Raw genomic sequence first — 20,895 nt, forward strand, 5'->3', positions numbered from 1 at the left:
CACCTTAACCTCAAGGTCATCCAGGTCAACCACCCTAACCTCAAGGTCACAAAAAAAAAAAAAAAATAAAAAATAAAAACATATAAAATTGGGAAAAAAAGGGAAAAAGGGGAAAAAAATTCCCTCCAGATCCTGAACTGGGGTATAAAAGGAGTTGTTCTACAAGGAGTGGGACGTTGTGTCTTTGACAGTTGTGCCGTCAGTACGTGTGTGTACCACCAGTACATGTGTGTGAAAAAAAAATGAAAAAAAAAATAAATAAATAAAAAAAAAAAAAATAAATAAATAAATAAATAAATTAAAAAAAAAAAAAATCAAAAACACAAAATCTAAAAAAAAAAATAAATAAATAAAAACACTTAAAATTGGGAATAAATGGGAAAAAGGGAAAAAAGGGAAAAAAATTCCCTACTGATCTTGAACTGCTCGCCGGTCGCCCGGCCGCCACTGGTCACCCCACCGGTTGCCCAGCCGCCGCCAGTCGGAAGAAGTATCATATTCTATTTAATTTAAGTCTTTAAACATAAATCCTCTATGGTGTAGTGGTTAGCAAGTCAGCTTTCTGAGTTGGAGGCTCTATGCTCGAATCCAAGGCGGTGAAGGTAAGTATTAAAGGTCAGTATCAACAGAACCAGAAGATATTTTTTGTATGTAGTGGGGAGACTGGCCCACCACTGCCAGTCATCCTGCTGCCAGTCGTCCGGCCGCCACCGATCGCCTGACCGCCGGTCGCCCGGCCACCACCGATCACCTCATCGGTCGCCCCACCAGTCACCCCACCATCGTCACCAGTCGTCCCACTATCGCCACCAGTCATCCCACCATCGCTGCCAGTCGCCCCACTATCGCCGCTAGTCGTCCCACTATCACCACCAGTCGTACCACTATCGTCACCAGTCATCCCACCATCGCCGCCAGTCGCCCCACTATTGCCACCAGTCGCCCGGCCGCCACCGGTTGCCCCACCACCGGTCGCCCGGCCGTCGCCGGTCGGCCACCGCCGGTCGTCCGGCCGCCACCGGTCGCCCAGCCACCAGTCGCCCCGCCGGTCGCCTCACTAGTCGTCCGACCGCCACCAACAGTCGACCTGCTGCGGCTGGCAATTGTCCCGCCGGCTGAGCATGAGCATTCTCAATGACCCTAGCTCCTCCTGCCACATGGACCATGCTCACCAGTATTCAGCATGTCTGTGGCAGGATGGTAGGGTCATCCACTCAGTGGTCAGTCAGTCACTGTTCAGTCACTGATCAGTCTGATCAGTCACTGTTCAGTCACTGATCAGTCTGATCAGTAACTGATCAGTCACTGATCAGTCTGATCAGTAACCGATCAGTCACTGTTCAGTCACTGATCAGTCTGATCAGTAACTGATCAGTCACTGTTCAGTCACTGATCAGTCACTGATCAGTCACTGTACAGTCAGTGACACTCCGCACTTGGTATGGGTCCAAAATGTATAAATAGCGGAGCTCAAACTCTTAGACCTCAGTATACTTATAAACACTGACCAGTATGTATATCAAACAAAGGAACCATAAGCCAACATTGGAGGAGGTTGCTCCTACCATATTGGAGATTGCTAGGTTGAAGCGTGAAATCAAAAGGAGGCATAAGGAAATCATGCTGGGTAGACGGATTGCAGAAGAGAAACATGTGGAACACTTCAAACCTCTAGCTGAGCCACTAGTCAACCTAGTCGAAACCTTCCAACAGAAACAAATATGGATATATATTGGATACATAGCAGATTAGATTCATTGTGCTGGAATCATCTGTGGAGAATAGACATTCTGTTGATCAACTGTGTATCTAGAACAATAGAGAAGATGGTACTCCTATTCTCAAAGTGGGCTGACTATGGTGAGACAAATTTACCATCAATCTCCCCATTTGATCTGAAGATGGTTGAGGATCATGTAGAAGATGGGGAAGAGGAAACTGATATGGAGGAGGACAATGAGGTAGAGGTGGAAGAGGAAGAGGAGGGAGAGGAGAAGGAGGAGGAGGAGGAAGAGGAGGAGGAGGAAGAGGGAGAGGAAGAGGAGGAGGAAGAGGAAAAGGAGGATGATGTAGTGGTGAGAAATACTACTACACCTATACTTTTGACTCGAAGGAGCATCAATTACCTGAAGGAAAGAGGTTGTGAGGTGATTCAACATCAATGACAGGGTATTGTCTCTAGCTGAAACAGTGTTCTAGAGGTATCACTGAATATCATCCAAAGACTATCAGACAACATAGAAGACTTGCCAAGGACTAGTGCTGGAAAAGGAGTCTACTACCTGGGACATCACCTGCTCGACATGGACCAAGGAGAAACATCATGGATACATCACTTTTCTGCACACTCAATATGATAAACAACTTGGATTTTGGATCAGAGATATACCTGCTTGTAGTAAACTTTTCAATGAAATGGATGTTGAATAAATCAATAAATAGCTAATTGTATTCCAAACTGTTTACTTATTACCTACCATCTCCTTAGATATAGTTTAGCTATAAGTATATTCTGAGTGCCACTGACTGCGCTCAGAATGCTCATGCTCAGCCGGCGGGACAATTGCCAGCCGCAGCAGGTCGACTGTTGGTGGCAGTCGGACGACCGGTGAGGCGACCGGCGGGGCGACCGGTGGCCGGGCGACCGGTGGCGGCCGGACGACCGGCAGCAGGATGACTGGCAGTGGTGGGCCAGTCTCCCCACTACATACAAAAAATATATCCTCTGGTTCTGTTGATACTGACCTTTAATACTTACCTTACCGCCTTGGATTCGAGCATAGAGCTTCCAACTCAGAAAGCTGACTTGCTAACCACTACACCATAAGGGATTTTTGTTTCGAGTCTTAAATAAATAGAATATGATACTTCTTCCGACCGGGCGACCGGTGGGGTGACTGGTGGCGGCCGGGCGACTGGTGGCAATAGTGGGGCGACTGGCGGCGATAGTGGGGCGACTGGCGGCGATAGTGGGACGACTGGTGGCGATAGTGGGACGACTGGTGACGATGGTGGGGCGACTGGTGGGGCGACCGATGAGGTGATCGGTGGTGGCCGGGCGACCGGCGGGGGCGACCGGCGGCCAGGCGATCGGTGGCGGCCGTACAACTGGCAGCAGGATGACTGGCAGTGGTGGGCCAGTCTCCCCACTACATACAAAAAATATATCCTCTGGTTCTGTTGATACTGACCTTTAATACTTACCTTTACCGCCTTGGATTCGAGCATAGAGCTTCCAACTCAGAAAGCTGACTTGCTAACCACTACACCATAAGGGATTTTTGTTTCGAGTCTTAAATTAAATAGAATATGATACTTCTTCCGACCGGGCGACCGGTGGGGTGACTGGTGGCGGCCGGGCGACAAGTGAGCAGTTCAAGATCAGTAGGGAATTTTTTTTCCCTTTTTTCCCTTTTTTCCCTTTTTCCCATTTATTCCCAATTTTAAGTGTTTTTATTTATTTATTTTTTATTTTTTTTTCGATTTTGTGTTTTTGATTTTTTTTTTTTTTTCAATTTTTTTTTTTTTTAATTTATTTATTTATTTATTTTTTTTTTATTTTTTTATTTATTTTTTTTTTTTTTCACACACACGTACTGGTGGTACACACACGTACTGACGGCACAACTGTCAAAGACACAATGTCCCACTCCTTGTAGAACAACTCCTTTTATACCCCAGTTCAGGATCTGGAGGGAATTTTTTTTCCCTTTTTTCCCTTTTTTTCCCAATTTTATGTGTTTTTATTTTTTTTTTTCATTATTATTATTTTTTTTTTTCATTATTATTTATTTTTTTTTTTTTTAATATATATTTTTTTTTATTTATTTATTATTTTTTTTTTAATATTTTTTTTTCAATTTTTTTTTCAATTTTTTTTTCAATTTTTTTTTTTTTGTGACCTTGAGGTTAGGGTGGTTGACCTGGATGACCTTGAGGTTAGGTGGTTGACCTGGATGACCTTGAGGTAGGGTGGTTGACCTGGATGACCTTGAGGTTAAGGTGATTGACCTGGATGACCTTGAGGTAGGGTGGTTGACCTGGATGACCTTGAGGTTAGGTTGGTTGACCTGGATGACCTTGAGGTTAGGTTGGTTGACCTGGATGACCTTGAGGTTAGGGTGGTTGACCTGGATGACCTTGAGATAAAGGCGGGTTCTGGCACACTTGTGCCGCCTTTTATATCTACTAATGTAAACAAACTCTACAGAAAAGTTTTCTATCCGATGCTGACGTCACGATTTGGCGATATGACAGTAGATGTTGGCTTATGACCTTGTAAGCTTATATATATATATATCCATATACTCATTAAAATGCTGTATATTTTAGACAAGGTAAGCTTAGTGCCTATATATGCGGATGTATGGTGTAGCATATCTAAATAGAGCATAATTATATTAGAGCAGCTGAAAATTGAACACCAACTGAAAATGAAGTATCACTTCTGGAGTTGTTTCCTAATCTATCTTTCGGGTTTCCCCTCCACCCCCGCCAACCACCAAAAAAAGAAAAAAAATCGGGAGTTTAGGTAATTGTTTAAAGGCTCTTCGCATAGCTTTTTCCTTAAACTTACTTTATTTTTGGTTTGGTGTCTTTTGGTTGGGTCGGACTTACTTTTTTTTACACCACCATGAGTACATTTGTACTTCAATTATTGGGTCCGTATCACAGAGACAAGTTCTTACAGAGACAAGTAGTGTTTTTGAACGATATTAGTGTCACAGAGACAAGTTTCATAGGAACAAGTATTTTTATAAATGGCAGTCTCATAGGAACAAGTTCCCACAGAGACAAGGTGAGTCTCACAGAGACAAGGTGAGTCTTACAGAGACAAGGTCAGTCTCACAGAGACAAGGTCAGTCTCACAGGAACAAGGTTGGTGTGGTGTGTTGCCTACACATGAAGATGAAGGCATTCCATTCCCTCTAATAAATTGGATGTCATCTGTTTTTTAATATATATACTGTATTATGGTGACATGAATAGAATAGAATGACTGCCTTCATTTTTCTCAGAGAGCGAAGTTAGGGCGCAGTCGACCCTCTCTTACACTCAACTCTCTATCAAGTATTATAACAATACAAAAAAATAATACAAATAACATGATTAAAAACAAACAATAGTTAAGTTATCTACTTATTAAAAAAAACAAATTATTGAAAAGAAAGAGAAAAAATGACATTGAAAATAATACATAACAATGCTGAATAATAGTATTTTCTGATACTTCATCACTTTAGTAAAAAAATAAGACACTACAGAATACAATACAGTAGGCCTACATAGCAACTGAAGTGTTTGCTATACATTTCATTTCCTACTTATTATCACTATGTAAATCTTGAAGTGGATAAGTAAATTATATTATGATTTATTTAAATAGTAGAATAGAATCTTCCTTCAATCAACAAACAACGTGACAAACAACGCTCCTTCAATCCACGTGACATACATATATAAATATATAATTTACATATGTAAATAATGTGGTGACATCATTTGATGCCAGCTTAAAACGTTTCTCCTGTGGGAGAAAAAAATGATGAATTTAGTGGACTTTTTAGTGTATCCTGGACATTTAGATTCATATCTACATAGCATTTCATTCCCCTTTTCATCCAGGATATTTGTGGTTTCTTAAAATTTCGATTTATTGACCGAGCGAAGTGAGTTCTAAGATTGAAGTCGACGGCTTTGCATTTCTCTTTATGTTTATATGTTCCGCAATTACGGCGAAACGCAGCAATAGATTACCATGAAATTTGACAGGTATATTTCTTATTAAACAAGGTTTTTTTGGAAATTTTGCATTTCAAGGTTAATACAATAGGTAAAGTCTCCTTCGAACGCCAATATTACAGTAAAAATCAGAATAGAATCATCCATAATAATTCAGCTGTTGTGGATTTTTAATTGCATGCAATAACGCATGCAATTAATATATTAATGTAACTTAGTAAAAAATCAGTTGTGTTGACTATTCATTGCATGCAATGACGCATGCAATTAATAACGGAAAGAAAACATAGTATTTTCTCTCGAAATCTGCTTTTAACTCGGGCTGACCTGTTGCCAGTGTGTTGAAGGAGATTAGCTTTTGATGATAGCATTTTTTTATACACTAACCCCAACAGCCATTAGCCGTTTTCACACCGATATCTTGCCGACACAACATACAAACAGGATTTACTCTTATGGACAGTATGAGCCGAGGCTGTGTTTTATAACTGCGCGAGGTCTACTGTTCATAGAACTACTAGTCCAGGATTAAAATGTCGTTTTACCAAAATCATCAAATATTCAATAATTCAATACAATGATACATGTACAAATTAATGTAAAGCTGACTAGCACCGAGGTAGAATCAATTTAATCTTAAATAATTTGAAATATATTTCAAGTTGTTAGGCTTCATTTATTCATTGAACACCTATTTTATCATTATGGGTTATCAGAACCTATTAGAATTATGTAGATTGCCTTCAATGAATAAATTGAGTTCCATGTAAATGTATTATTTCTACCAAACTCCAAAATAACCATTTCAATGTGACTTTTAATTGTTCAGTCAATATCAAATAATTTTGATACTGCTGTAACTTATACATAAGTGATATCAATGTAAGAAAGAACAGATTATATACTTCTAGATGAATGAAACAATATTGGAAAGATATTATCCAACGGTATTTGAATACACCCCTGACTGTATGGGTGTACCACCAGTAATTTATAAGTTTTCAATTCGTCAAAAGAGTGGTTATAGATAAAATAGTGTATTCAACGGTTATAATCTTCTCCTATCTATATTTTTTCTTCTTATTATTGTTCATCTTCTTCCTCTTCTTCTTCTTCTTCCACGTCTGCATATATTTTCAGTTTGAAGAACTGGATATCAATCTTGATTATTCAAATTTTTTATTGTTCAACATACACACACATTATTTACATACATATAAAAACAAAATGATTTTTAGAACAATAATGCTCAAGGTAAAAACCTGTGAGGGGAGAAAAATCTGAATTTTCACATGAAAACGTCACTCGAGAATAATTATGTCACCCGGCCTCACAACAGAGAGTCTTTTAGAGTCCTAGACTAAGAATACCTTGTTGTTAATCTCACAGTTGTACAGTCAGTGTCAGTGAGATTTTCTGCACACACTTCATTGTTACGGTACCATAATATTCAGATGATGGTATTTCTAGATGAAATGGATCGGCGTGAATACGCCGAATGGATCGACTCGTATCATTTGAGGATGAGGAAACATGATTATGTTAAAAGGAATAGTCTCCATCTCCATTTATGTTCTTAGGGATTTGCTTGTGATCATGTCTCTATCATTTTATCAATTCGAAGATCAGCCTTCAAAAATTTAGGTCAACTTATACATTTCAACTCACGTTGCTACACGTTTCAACTTAGCAAAAGGACAGAGGGAACTAGTATCATTATTCTCTAAAGCCCGGGAAATATCCCTGTTATTGTTCTTGGTACCTTATACAAAAGGGACTCCATAATACAAAAACGAATCAGTCCTTGCCGGACAAAGCTAGAGGAAGAAGAAGACGACAGGAGGAGAAGAAGAACAAGCGAGAAGAAGGAGAAGATAATAGAAAAAGGAGACAGAAGAAGAAGTCATTGATAAGCTCTATCAACTGCCACAAGTCCCATGTCTGTAAAAATTTCATGAGCTCCACTCCATCTATGCAAAGTTTGATTTTAGATTCCCAATTATCAGGCTTCAGATACAATTTAAACAAAAAAATTCAACTGGAAAAGATTGAGCATGGAAATCTCTACCATTAATGTTCAGTAACATTTTCACCTAAAATTGAAAATAAGCACGAAATTCGAGAAAATGTTATTATTTCAATTGCAAACTGTTGATTTCTATAAAATCATCCACTATGAAGAGATAGCAGACCTCGTGTGTCTCCAGCGTTATTGTCCTGTCACCAGCTGGCTTAGATCTTTGAATAGTAGACTTGAGATGCGCGTGAACACTAGCGTCAGGTGATCAATTTTCATAACGGCAAGGAAAGTCGTGTGAGTGCATCACACCAGATTTTTACTGTAATATTGGCGTATAAAGGAGGCTCCTTTTTCCTTTTATATTATTCTTGAAATGCAAAATTTCCAAAAACCTTGTATATATGTCGACGCGCAATTTAAAAAGGAACATACCTGTCAAATTTCAGGAAAATCTATTACCGCGTTTCGCCGTAAATGCGCAAATACATATAAACATTAAGAAAAATGCCAAACCGTCGACTTGAATCTTAGACCTCACTTCGCTCGGTCAATTATAAATGGCATGCCTCATTGAATGCAACTTTTATGCACTCTTAATAGGATGCAAAAAACTTATAACAGCTTGTCTGGGCGCCTAGATATCTTCTGTTTTTCTCGTGCTAAATTCCGGAAAGCGTTATATGATAATTAAATCTTGTGTAAGCATGATCTGATCAAATAAATAGTTGGTGTATCAGTGTGGATGTGCATATGGTTTGAGACGTCGTTCGGTTATTAATGTTATTTATTCGATTGATAAAATTTTTGTTCATTATTTCTTATTAAATTCTTCAATTTTTATAAGTTTTGGAATTTAGAATTCTCAATTTGTTTTATTTTTTCATAAGTATTTGAAATCTCTGTATTTTTCATTTTTGAATTAGGTGGTATCTTTGTTGTTTGTATTATTCATTATTGCATAAGTTCGTATTATTTTTATCATTATTTTTCATTTGTATCTGTACAATTTTTATTGTTAAAGAGACATATTTGGGGAAACACGTTGTCTCCATTGTGAATGAATAAATAAATAAATGAACTATTGATTGCGTGCAATAACGCATGCAATTAATAACTAAAATAACATAGTATTGTCTCTCGAACTTTCTCTGCTTTGAACTTTGGCTGTCCTGTTGCCAGTATGTCTTGAAGGAGATTAGCTTTTGATATTAGCATTTTTGATACACCAACCCCAACAGCCATTAGCCGTTTTCACACCGATAGCTCGTCGACATGACATACAGACAGGATTTACTCTGATGGACAGTATAAGAGGAGGCTGCGGTTTATAACTGCGCGAGGTCTACTGTTCACAGAACTACTAGTATTTTACAGCTGGCGTCAGCTTATGAATTTCGGGTATGCGATATTTTGATTTTCCACAGAATCACTCGCTCACTTTTTACTATCCACAGACCACGAAAGTCTAAGCTGTTTCAGCCAAGGATGAATTATCCTTCTAATGTCGTTCAGTGAGTTTTCCCTAGAATGAGACCTAGTGCAATCGAATTTTTATATCATAAACCTACTGTTCCAAATTTCGTAAAAATCGTTAGAGTCGTTTCCGAGATCCGTTGAACATAAATAACCAAATATAAAAATATAAACAGTAAAACAAAATAAAATCTTATAGTACCCTTTATTTTTAAAAAAACTTTAAAATAGTTTAACAACTAGTTTCGTTGATATTACACCATCGTCAGGTTATTTTATTTTATAACTATAAGATTTTATTAATTAAAAAGTAGCCCATGTCAATAAGTGTTTTTTATATAAACAGATGTACATAAATTGCTCGCTTAATAGGATAACGTATGATAAAAATTGGTGAAAGTACAGTTCCCTGGAGCAGGCCGTAAAATGACAGTTTCTCTATACTTTTATTGTTAAAATTTGGAATCTACCTTCCAAGTAACTTCTTATGAATTTTAATGAATGACCTCTAAAACCATACTTCTCCAGTTTGTTGCAAATCTTATCATGTGGTATGGTATCAAAGGCCTTGGATTAATCCATGAAGACTGCAAATGGTTTTTTCTTGGAATTTATCATTTCTGTTACATTGTTTAAAAAACATACTAGCGCATCCTCAGTACTGATATTTTTTGATGAGCAATACTGGACAACAGATGCAGAATATACGAACATAGAAACGTATATTTAATCACATCAAGACAAAAAATATACAAGTCATGAAAGCGATAAAAATTATACATTACAGTTTAGAACACATTTGAAATATAAGGTAATACTTCAATTAATTCAGATTTACGTTCAAGTTTAAAAATATACGCCTAATAATAAAATATTTTCTACTTAATGAGATGTTAATAAATAGTAATATTCTAATTTTCTAATAAAAATTTTAATTTCTTGGATTTTTTCAATTTGAGTACACAATAATTCCAATAGAACCACTGTCTGTGCTAGAAGAACATACTTGAGATTTTAAATACAAACAAATTTAATTACAACATGAAAATATTTTCGAATATAAAAATCAGCAACTCTGTACTCGATATCTTTTTCACTATGTGTATTAAGACAAAACTATGTGTTTGTTTTGTATTAAGAAAATTGTAACTACATTTTTATTATATACAATAAATTTGACAACAGTAAACATATCTAGAAAGTTGAATATAATTTGATACTGTTATTTTAAAATACACAAAAAATACCATATTATTCAAGATAGTTTCTTATAGCTTCTTGCAACTTTTTCCTGGCAGATGAAACTCTTTCTTCTTGGCGTTTAATATCTTCATCAGCAACTGACACAGCCTGCAAAAGAGAACAGGCATTAAGCGCAATTGTCAAATAAATTTACTAAATTAGAATTCACAAAAACCTACAATACCATTTAATTGAGTGGAAGAATCGCCAAGATTATTTTATGATAATACTACGATAATTATGTATGTGGGAAAAAACAATAGAGAGATATACAAATCAGGAATCAAATTACCCTTTTAATATTCATTTTTTAAACATGTTTTTACACTTGAAAATGACTATCAAGAGTGCGAAACATGTATAAAAATAAATTAATATTAAATGGGTGCTTTTTATTTTCAATTTCTATGTACATACTAATAGTCCTGAATAACAAATGGGAAAGAGGATACTTGAGAAGAATTCTATAGCTATGGAAGAATGAAAGAGTGTATATACAGTGTTTTTTATTACAATACCATCATCATTAAATGTCACCACTTAAAAACCAAAGTTTTTGCTAGATAGTGGCGTAACACAGTTGGAACGTTGTTATTCAATTTTATGGAGAAATTATTTTAAAGAAAACTTGCCACAGTTATTGAAAGTAAGAAAGTTGATATTCCAGCACACTAAGATAAGATATGCTGTTCCGCCGCAAAACGACGAAGGAGTGGGTTAATTTTATTGGTCAATGAACTTGATCTGAATAGAGATTTCAAGAAGATGCGCTCAAAACTTCTGGCTAATCAAATGGTTCGATAGTAATTTTATAACATAGTAATGTTAAAATCCTCAAGTGAGCGCTCACTGTGCTCATTGACAAACCTGAACGAGAGGCTGATCCGGATTGATGAAAACCCCTGGATTCTTCTCCAAAGCTGACTTGGAGCCAGTCTGGCCGGTGACCGGCTGGTTGGAAACATGCAGGGCCGTCGCTACCGACTGCAGTATCGTCTCATCGTTCACATGGGGTCCAACTGGTTTCAAACCTTTCGGCAGTTCCATTGCATGCAGCTCGTGGCCATACGTATCACACGCTCGTAGTCCTTCAAGTCTCTTCTCCCAAAACAACTTCGGTAAAAACAAACAAAGAATACATTTTTATAAAAATATTATCTTATATCTTGATAAATACAAAATCTAATACACAAAAAAATGTAATATTTGATGAATTCAATCACAGTATGAAATAAATGATGAGTGCCAAATTGATAAGTACAGTACCTGAATTGAGGAAATACAGTACCTGGGTATTGCATTGCATGAAAAATAAAATAGAGTGAAGATAATTGCATTGTAAAAATCGCATCATTGAGTGAATAAAATCATGTGAATCATCGTAATTCAAATTCAAATTCTTTATTTTCTGCATAAATACAATAACAAGAAATGTCTGTATATCGCAGTCGTCAAGTACAATAATTATATACACATAGGTAACATGTTTTTTGGATTTAGTTAACATAATAAAAGGTCAGAAAAAGTCAGCCAGACAAAAACTCATTCAACGAGTAAAACTCTCCTTCTACAACAAACTTTTTAAGGTTTTTTTTTGAACAAAGCATCATTATTAATCGACTTCAAACTATCTGGTAATTTATTATAAATTTTAATACCAGTGACATTTATATCCCCTTCAGACAAGGCAAGACGATGTTGGGGAAGTAGCAAATTGGTACCATGTCTTGTAGAATAATTGTGGCTAGCTCCTACAGTTATAAAACGGTCACCATTCCTTCTTATATATATAACAGACCGATAAACGAGAAGACCATAAAATGTCATAACGCCAATTCTTCTAAAAGTACCTCTACATATATACTGGAAGGTCTTCTATAATTCGGATAGCACGCTTTTGTATCTTGAACACCTCATTGGAATGGGATGAGAACCCCCAAGCTTCCATTGCATAAGTCATCACCGATGCAAAACAGCCATGATAAACAGTAAGTAAATATTCTTTATTTAACAGTGACTTTAATATTCTCAGTGAGAAGCACACTTTACTAAGTCTACTGCACACTTCAGTGATGTGAGGAATCCAAGAGAAATGCTTATCAATAGTAACTCCCAGAAATTTAGACGTAGCGGATTCACTAATGTGCCTACCATTTACAGATATGGATATTGGAAAGGGTGACTTATTTTTTGTCAGAAACTGGAGGAATTTAGTTTTGACCACATTTAATGATAGACTATTTCCAGATAGCCAATCATTCATAGATAATACTGCTCTATTCACCCTCAACTGAATACTCTCTTCCTGTCCACCAAAAAGCAGAGTTGTGTCATCTGCATAGAACAGAGCCTTGCAAAGCGGTAATTCAAATTCCAGGTCATTGATATAAATGAGAAAAAGTAGAGGGCCCAATATTGACCCTTGGGGTACCCCTGAGCTGACCTTGGAGGTTTTTGATTTGATTCCCTGCACCTCAACAAACTGAGACCGGTCCTCAAGATATGATTTGAACCATGAAAGTGAGAAACCACGTACACCACACATTTCAAGCTTGAGTAAGAGTGTTCTATGATTAACTTTATCAAAGGCTTTTTATAAATCACAAAATAATCCTATGTACTCATTATCAATATAAAACAAACAAAGAATAAAATCAACCTCATGAATACAGTAAGCCAAGTAAATCTTTAGAAAATGGTCTGCATGGGCAAAAAATGCCTGTGCGCAAACCAGAGTTGCATATTATAAGATTGTTAGAGAGAAAGGAAAGACTAATTTTGCTGCATTCAGAATCCTATTTAATATTATTATTACGTACAGAGGATTATTGGATAGCTCAAAAAAATAATAAAAAGGTTAATTATTGTAATGATGCATACAGATTCCAAGAACAGTAGTCAGGTTGTCACCACCAGCGAATTTATCAATTAAGGTAGGTATAATTTGTTGTGATGATGTTTTCTGAATTGTCCACTCCCAGCTGTATTAAAAATTTCTTCAATTTCAATTTAAATAATGATTTTGAGACGCCCTGAAATACTATGTGGTGTGGGAAGTGACGAGCCAAGTTACGGTACAGAACATGTGAAATATAGAAGGAATTTGTTTGTGTAAGGGATCTCTGGAGGGGTATAGCTGTAATACCAGTGTTAACAGCATACCGCGTTTGATGCATATGTGTAATGGGCCCAAGAATATTCATGTTGGAGAATAAATGTATTAAAATGTTTTTAATGAAGAGCTGTCTTACAGTCAGGACCTCACTCTCCTCAAAGAGAATGTTAGTTGAGAAACGAGGATTTTTTTTAGAGCTACTTTCAAAATGGCTTTCTGGACAATAAAGAGTGGCTGAAGTACCGTCTTGCAAGCACCACCCCATGCAACTATACCAAACTCCAAAAGGGACTGGACATATGCAAAGTATGCCATTCTAATCTCTCTCTTATCCAGTACATCGCTCATCATTCTAAATGCATATATATATTTTCTAAGTCTTTTTTTATGTATTCAATGTGAGCAGACCACCTCATCCTATGGTCGAAAAAAACGCCCAAATACTTGTAGGAAGTGACCATTTCAATACAAGAACACCCACATGTAACACTGAGAAAATCCCCACAGCAGTGAACTTTCAAACTTGATAAATTGTAATCGGTCGTTGGTCTCAATGATATTGGCATAAATTTCGTTTTCGTGGTGTTCATTGTCAATGTATTCTGATCAAGCCATGTTTTTATGTGAAAAAGGTCATTTTGAGCATTTTCCTTAACTTCAACCCAGCTTGGCCCTTTCAAAAATATCAATGCATCATCTGCAAACAAAAATAACCTCCCATGTATATTTACTTTTGATATATTATTTATATAGATTAAAAAGAGGATTGGGCCCAAAGTGCTTCCCTGAGTCACCCCAAAGTCAACCGCCACATCTTCACCCCTGACATCCATCAAGGAAACAAACTGAAGGCGATTTGACAGATAACTTCTGAACCATGCCAACGCTGTACCTCGTATTCCAATAAGGTTTAATTTATTCAATAATTTGTTCCTATCAACCGAATCGAAGGCTTTTTTTAGGTCAAGGAATAGAAGCATCATTCGTCGATTTTCATTCATTCCTTCATTTATGGCTTTGCAAATGTCAAATAGAGCATCAGGTATATTTTTATCTTTTCTGAAGCCATACTGACAGTCACATAGAATTCTATTCCTATTAAGATAGAAAATGAGCTGTTCTTTCACTATTTTTTCTAGAATTTTTGAAAAAACGCTTAGCAATGATATGGGACGGTAATTGTTTTTGTCGGTAGGGTCACCAGATTTGAAGAGGGGAAAAACCTTGGCCATCTTTAGGAACTCAGGGAACACACCAGACTGTAAACTAAGATTAATTAAATGAGTTAGTGGCTTGATCAGAATTGCAATATTATCTTTCAGGAACTTAGCAGAGATATTATCATACCCTGGAGCTGACCCACCTCTGAGACTACCTATGGCATGCATAATTTCAGCTTCAGTTACAGCCTGAAACTCAAAGTGATTTCGATTCAAATGTTGACTATCATCGACTAAAAGAGGCTCTCCAGAATCTATAGCATCAGCCAGAATTTGGCCGACTGATGCAAAAAAAACATTGAATTCATCAGCTACATTCTTGTAAATCGCTGTTGTAACAGACTGGATACCTGGTAGAAATTTACTAATAACAAAAGAATCCTTATTAATACTTTTTCCCGCCAACTCTCCTATCACTCCCCAGAACCGCCTAGGATCATCTCTAAATTCCATTAGTTTATTTTTATAATATTCAAGTTTAGTTCTTTTCAAATTAACGGTAAGATTTTTTCTAAGCGTGAGATAATGATTTTTCAGAGCGTTATTATATGGTTGCCTCTTCAATTTCCTACTCAATTTATCTCTTTGTCTAATAGCATCAATCAGGTCTGAATTTATCCATGGCTTTAATTTTTTTCTTCTTGACCTCATCGTCTTAGTATTCATACTGAAATCTACTGATTTTTTTATAATTTGATGAAATTTACTAGAACAATTATTTATTTCAAAACAGTTTTCTACCGAACCCCAATCCGCATTCTGGAGAGCCTGTGCTAATAGGCCTTTATTTACAATAGTATAGGTCTTAGCCGATTCAGCCGGTTTTTGTACTGGAAATGAAATATTAAGAGCTATACTGAAATGATCTGTTATTGCAGTATGCAACACGGCCGCCTTCATCTGATCCTGATCAGCGTATCTTACAAAAATGTGATCAATAAGAGAAATCGAGTCACCATCAATTCTAGTTGGCTTATTTATACACTGTACAAGACCAGCACCGACCAAACAGTTCAAGTACCTGTTCGCGATTAGGTCATCTGAGAACAAATTTATATTAACATCTCCTACCAGTAAGCAGCTTTTATTAGAATTTAAAGCATAGTAATAATTTTCCAACTCATCTAGAAATAAATTAATGTTACTATCGAATGTTCTATAAATTGCTAGGAGAGAAAAGGACTTGTTCAGTATCTGAAAATCCACCGTTAAACCATAAACATCTGCCAATGTTGTTTGTTCAACGCTATAATTTATTGTGCTATTAATGTATATAATCACGCTATCATTTTGATTGCGCTGTTTATCAGTAGCTACCAAATCAAATCCATCTATTGGCCTTCCCACCGCCCCATCTTTAAGCCAGCATTCGGTCAATACTATTAAATCCAACCGTGTGTTCAAAGAATCTATATACACCAACAATTCATCGAAATTTCTAGAAACACTCCTTATATTAGTACATAATATCTTAAAGCTTAAATCCACGGAATCAAAGAAAGAAACAAATTCTTCTGAATGCACCAATTCTGAGCAATTGGAAAAATTTAAACTGTCAACGTCATCATTTGATACTAGCAGCCTAGCCACAGCTAGGAAAATATAAAAATAAAGTGTAATTATTAATTTTACGATTATAAGTTGATATTGAAAAGCAAATAAATTGAGAGAGAATATAACGATTATAAAATAATAAATAGATAATAAAAAAGAAGAGAATATTAGGAATATGAAATAATAATTAAGAAAAAATATATATATAGGTGTGGAAAAAAGAAAAATTACATATAGAATCCCCCGTGCACAACCAACATTGTTATTTATCAAGGACTGGATTAATATGATGCTAAGAATGAGTATTTTATAAATATTATAAGTATTTTACTTCATTACTTACTGTATAATAATGCAACAACAAAAATATTAGCTCCCCCATACTACTCAATGATATGCTATTTCTCACACACACATACACGTCAGTCAGTCTACAGGCAAATATAATTCATTTAAACTGAGAAACCCAGTATTTAAAGATTAGCAAGAGAAGATCGAGATAACGGAATTCAGCTCTAATACTTTCTACCAACTTCAAAGATTAGCAGTTCAAAATAGTCAGTTATCATTATCGATAAAAGGTTCAATAGGTACTATTTACTTGACAGAATAACAATAGACACCTCTATCTCACGAAACTAGTTTATCTAACGAATTGAATTCGCTTCTCCTAAGCTACTGTATTCTAATAACGTACTATCATTCAAGTAAGCTTGGATGGGAGCAATGAACAATTATTTAAACTTCTTATTATACAGAACAACAACCCATACATGCATGTCATTCACACTCTTATTAAATAACTTGATAACTTATAATAAATAAAATGACAGATTAGTTTTAAAATACTCCTTCTTCAATGACAGTTTACTACGCTCAACTATATTGTTTACGCTAAATTGTCTCAGTAAACACTAGATTAAGATTTCAAATAACATTACTGTTCATTTCTACGCTTTATGAGATCTATACTTTAATCTTACTTACGTCGGCATCGTCCTTTTTCTCATTTTTAAGATTATGGAGATCCTCATCACATCTAACAATATGAATTGGACCGCCATCCTCCCATCTAACTTTTATTCTGCCTACACGGTCGATCCACACATGACGGAAACCCCTCTCCCTTTGCACCTTTTTGACTTGACCGAACAGTCTACGTCTATCCGCCGTTAAGGACTGATTGATGTAAATTGGACTATTTCCCTGCAATTTTATATGCTGAGTTGAAAAGTCTCTACATTGTTTTCTGTTCTTTAGCAGTGCATCCTTGTCCCCACGACGAACAAAACGAACTATTATTCCAGGTGCGATGTTGTCCTTTCTTCTAGGGAGGCGATGACATGCATCAATCGACGTGCGGTCCAGCTTCACGTTCAGCGCCTTCCCGATCTCCAGTATTCTGCCCTGGACGTCCTCGTTGTTCATCTCGGGAACTCCGAACACTTCAAGGGTGTTTCTTCGGCCATATTGCTCCTGATCGTCCTGTTTCAGTTCTACTCCCGAAGTTTGGTTTTTAGGTGTGAGTTTTCTTCCTTCAGGGCGGTTATTGATGCCCCCTGCTTCGCGATTTCCTTTGCATTTTCTTCCAGAGTTTTTCTGCAGGCAAATATTTCAGCTCAGAGCTTATCCAGTAGCTCGTCTTTCATTTTTGTTAGTAAAATATTTAATTGTTCAATCGTCACTGGAGCACTACTACTTGTCGCTGAAATTGTGTTTGCCTTAACTGGAGTAGAGTCTGAATTGGCTCGTTGGAGACGTAAAGCACTGGTACACTTCTTACATGACCAAACTTTGCCGGTTCCTTGAAATACATCGAGATCGTTGTCGGTGAGCTCCACACAAGCACCATGGAACATACAGCTGCAATTCGAGCAAGTTATTTTCGATTTCGATGCACGATTAACCTGTTGTTTGCAGCTCTCGCAACTCATCTTGTAGGCGACCGTACGTAAAACAACAATCGATCACAGTGAATTCACTAATAGAGTAACCAGTCCTACTGCTTTAAATTCTTCAAATTTGCGGTTATACACAGAGATTCCGTAAAGCTAGAACATTATTGTATTTCGGTTATAACTTGATTCAAGAACAAACAGATAAGGCGCACAAATGATAAACGAACCTTTCACCTCGAATGCTCAACAACAACTGAATAAGAATCTTTGATAGTGTAGGTATAAGTGCTACAGGACGATAATTTTCTTCACTACATCTGTTACCCCCTTTGAAAACCGGAATAATCCTTGAATGCTTGAAAACTGCAGGGAAATGACCTTGATTGAAAGACTCATTAATTAAATAGGTTTATGGTCCAATAATATTTGAATAGGATCGATGTAGCAGCCAGGCTGATATTCCATCAATTCCGTATGACTTTTTCGGTTTAAGTGATAAAATAGCCTTGACAACATCGTCATAATTTACAAAAGGAAGGTAAAACTGTGTTTGAATTCGGGGGCCCTTGGGTACTCTAAATCCTACATTGTTACTGTTCATGAATTGTGCTGATTTTAAATGCTTTGTCTGGCTGTTTATCTATAAAAAACTTGAATTGTTAATTTTAAAATTTACTAAAGATGAAGATCTTGGTAATTCAATCAAACTATTACTAAGGGGTGAAGTCCGAGATAGTCTATTGTCCTTTTCAGATGACATGGAATCATGCACATTTTCACAGTTTTCACATCCATCGTCACAGTTTTCACATCCATCGTCACAGTTTTCACATCCATCGTCACAGTTTTCCATTTCCTCTTGATTGGGTGTGATAGGATAGGAACACAGATAGTTAATAGCGGGAGACTCAGGCAATTGAGGGATCCGCAGCTCATCCGCAGTTGTAGCCCTGCCACCAGTAGTCGCCGATAGATCAAGGTCACCTACACCAATTCTCGCAGCATTCTGCTTGGCAAACACTTCAAAGTTCCTGGCTAGTATCAGCTTTCCGCGACGATTGAGATGCAGACCGTGCCTTGTGAAGTGGGATCGCTGGAGGAAGTCATTTACGTCCAAAAAGGAAAGCCGCAGACCGTCGTAATGATAGGTACAATCAATTCTATATATCAGTGAATGGAATATGGATAAAAACAACCAGGGAAATCACTAGGATAAATAATTTCTATTTGGATATGTTCTACAATGAAAAATTATAAATTGCAGATTTAAGTGAAATTTTCAATTTCTTTCGCGATTGTAAAGGAAGAGTTTTGTTAAGATTCGTATTTTGAAATTAATTAATCTGATAAATTCAAAATTGTAGTAGATTATTTTGACACAAAATAAGCTGCGTTCACACCAAAGTTATTAACAAAATGTTAATAACTTAATCCTTATAGATTCTATTAGATTGAAGGGAACTTGACAAACACTTATGTTCACCATGTGTATGATAAGTTATGTTCAATCTAATAGAATCTATGAGGATAAGTTTTCAACATTTTGTTTATAACTTTAGTGAAAAAGCAGCTTTAGTGTGCGAATTAAGTTATTATTTTAAATAACCTCTAGACTGTGTATTCCAAATTAGGGTTTAGAGCAGTTTTGGGCGAATGCTTGTTGTTTTTACCTGGATTGTATTTGTATATGAATAAATATATTTTTTTTGTGGAATCATTTTTTTAGAAATAAAGAACAAAAGAACAATCAGTATAGTTATTTGTGCAACTAGTGCGCAAAGTGACAGTTTGCTGCACCGAAAGAAGGCGAGGGCGGAATGGTTTGTTGAGTGCAGCAGAGGAACTTTGCGCACGTATTTCACATTAAGTTTTTCCTACAGTTACCATTGAATATGAAAAGTGGGTAATTATGGGTAAAATTGCCTGAAATCCATCAAATGTTTTTCTGTGTAATTTTATTATTGATAAAAACCTTAATCCTAAAATCCTAAAGTCCTCGTTGTCCTTGGTTATAATATCTAATTAATAAGGTGCGCGTTGTGCTTCGTTATTATTATGACCTCACTATAGCAGCCCAGTCACTGTTACCAACTTCATTTTGATTTTGCTGCACTGTTGCTCCATATAACCTACTAAGTATTTTGCGTTGCCATGTTGCAAATCTGGAGTGCAGAAAAAATTTTTCCCGCACTAGAGCGGAAAAGTGATTCTTTGCGTTCTGTAATCAGTGCAGCAATGGCCACTTTTCAACGTAACTGTAGGAAAAATATATTATATATCCATTGTTACTAACTCAATGGATTATTAACAAAGTTCACAGTGGAAATTGATTAAAAACTGCTTTATACTCTCAAATAATCTCTCTAAATTAAAACCACAATTTTGTCATGTAAATACTTTGGGTTTAAGGATCGTATTACATTCCGTACATTACCAGGCACCAGACTCGGCAAACAGTGGGTCACCAAGTGTCCAAACGAGTTGAGGGGTTTTCCTGAATGAGACAAATTAGGTTCTTATTGCTCTCATTACACTAGGGTGACCAGCCGAGTAACCGGATTCTGGCGCCCGACCACCAAATCTTAGCAACCACGGAGGTGTCTCACTCGGGTTGCTAGCCCAGCACACAAT

The 20,895-nt window shown here is 36.5% G+C and overlaps 1 protein-coding gene across 1 annotated transcript; it reads right to left on the bottom strand.

Moving 5' to 3' along the window:
• Window positions 1–9,555: 9,555 nt before the first annotated feature.
• Window positions 9,556–11,654, bottom strand: LOC111048015 (methyl-CpG-binding domain protein 3). Its single transcript, XM_039427558.1, has 2 exons — window positions 11,345–11,654; window positions 9,556–10,585 (listed from the first exon to the last, which is right to left on the bottom strand). Exons 1-2 carry the CDS (start codon window positions 11,522–11,524, stop codon window positions 10,487–10,489), a joined length of 279 nt encoding a protein of 92 aa, XP_039283492.1. The 5' UTR covers window positions 11,525–11,654; the 3' UTR covers window positions 9,556–10,486.
• Between the last annotated feature and the right edge of the window lie 9,241 nt (window positions 11,655–20,895).

The sequence above is a fragment of the Nilaparvata lugens genome, chromosome 4 (genome assembly GCF_014356525.2).
Source record: "Nilaparvata lugens isolate BPH chromosome 4, ASM1435652v1, whole genome shotgun sequence".
Lineage (NCBI taxonomy): Eukaryota > Metazoa > Arthropoda > Insecta > Hemiptera > Delphacidae > Nilaparvata > Nilaparvata lugens.

Coding starts and splice junctions, on each gene's coding strand:
- LOC111048015 (XM_039427558.1), bottom strand. CDS start 11,524: ATGGAACTGCCGAAAGGTTTGAAACCAGTTGGACCCCATGTGAACGAT. Junction 10,586..11,344: donor CGGATCAGCCTCTCGTTCAG/GTTTGTCAATGA, acceptor TCTCTTTTGCAG/GCTGTGTCAGTTGCTGATGA.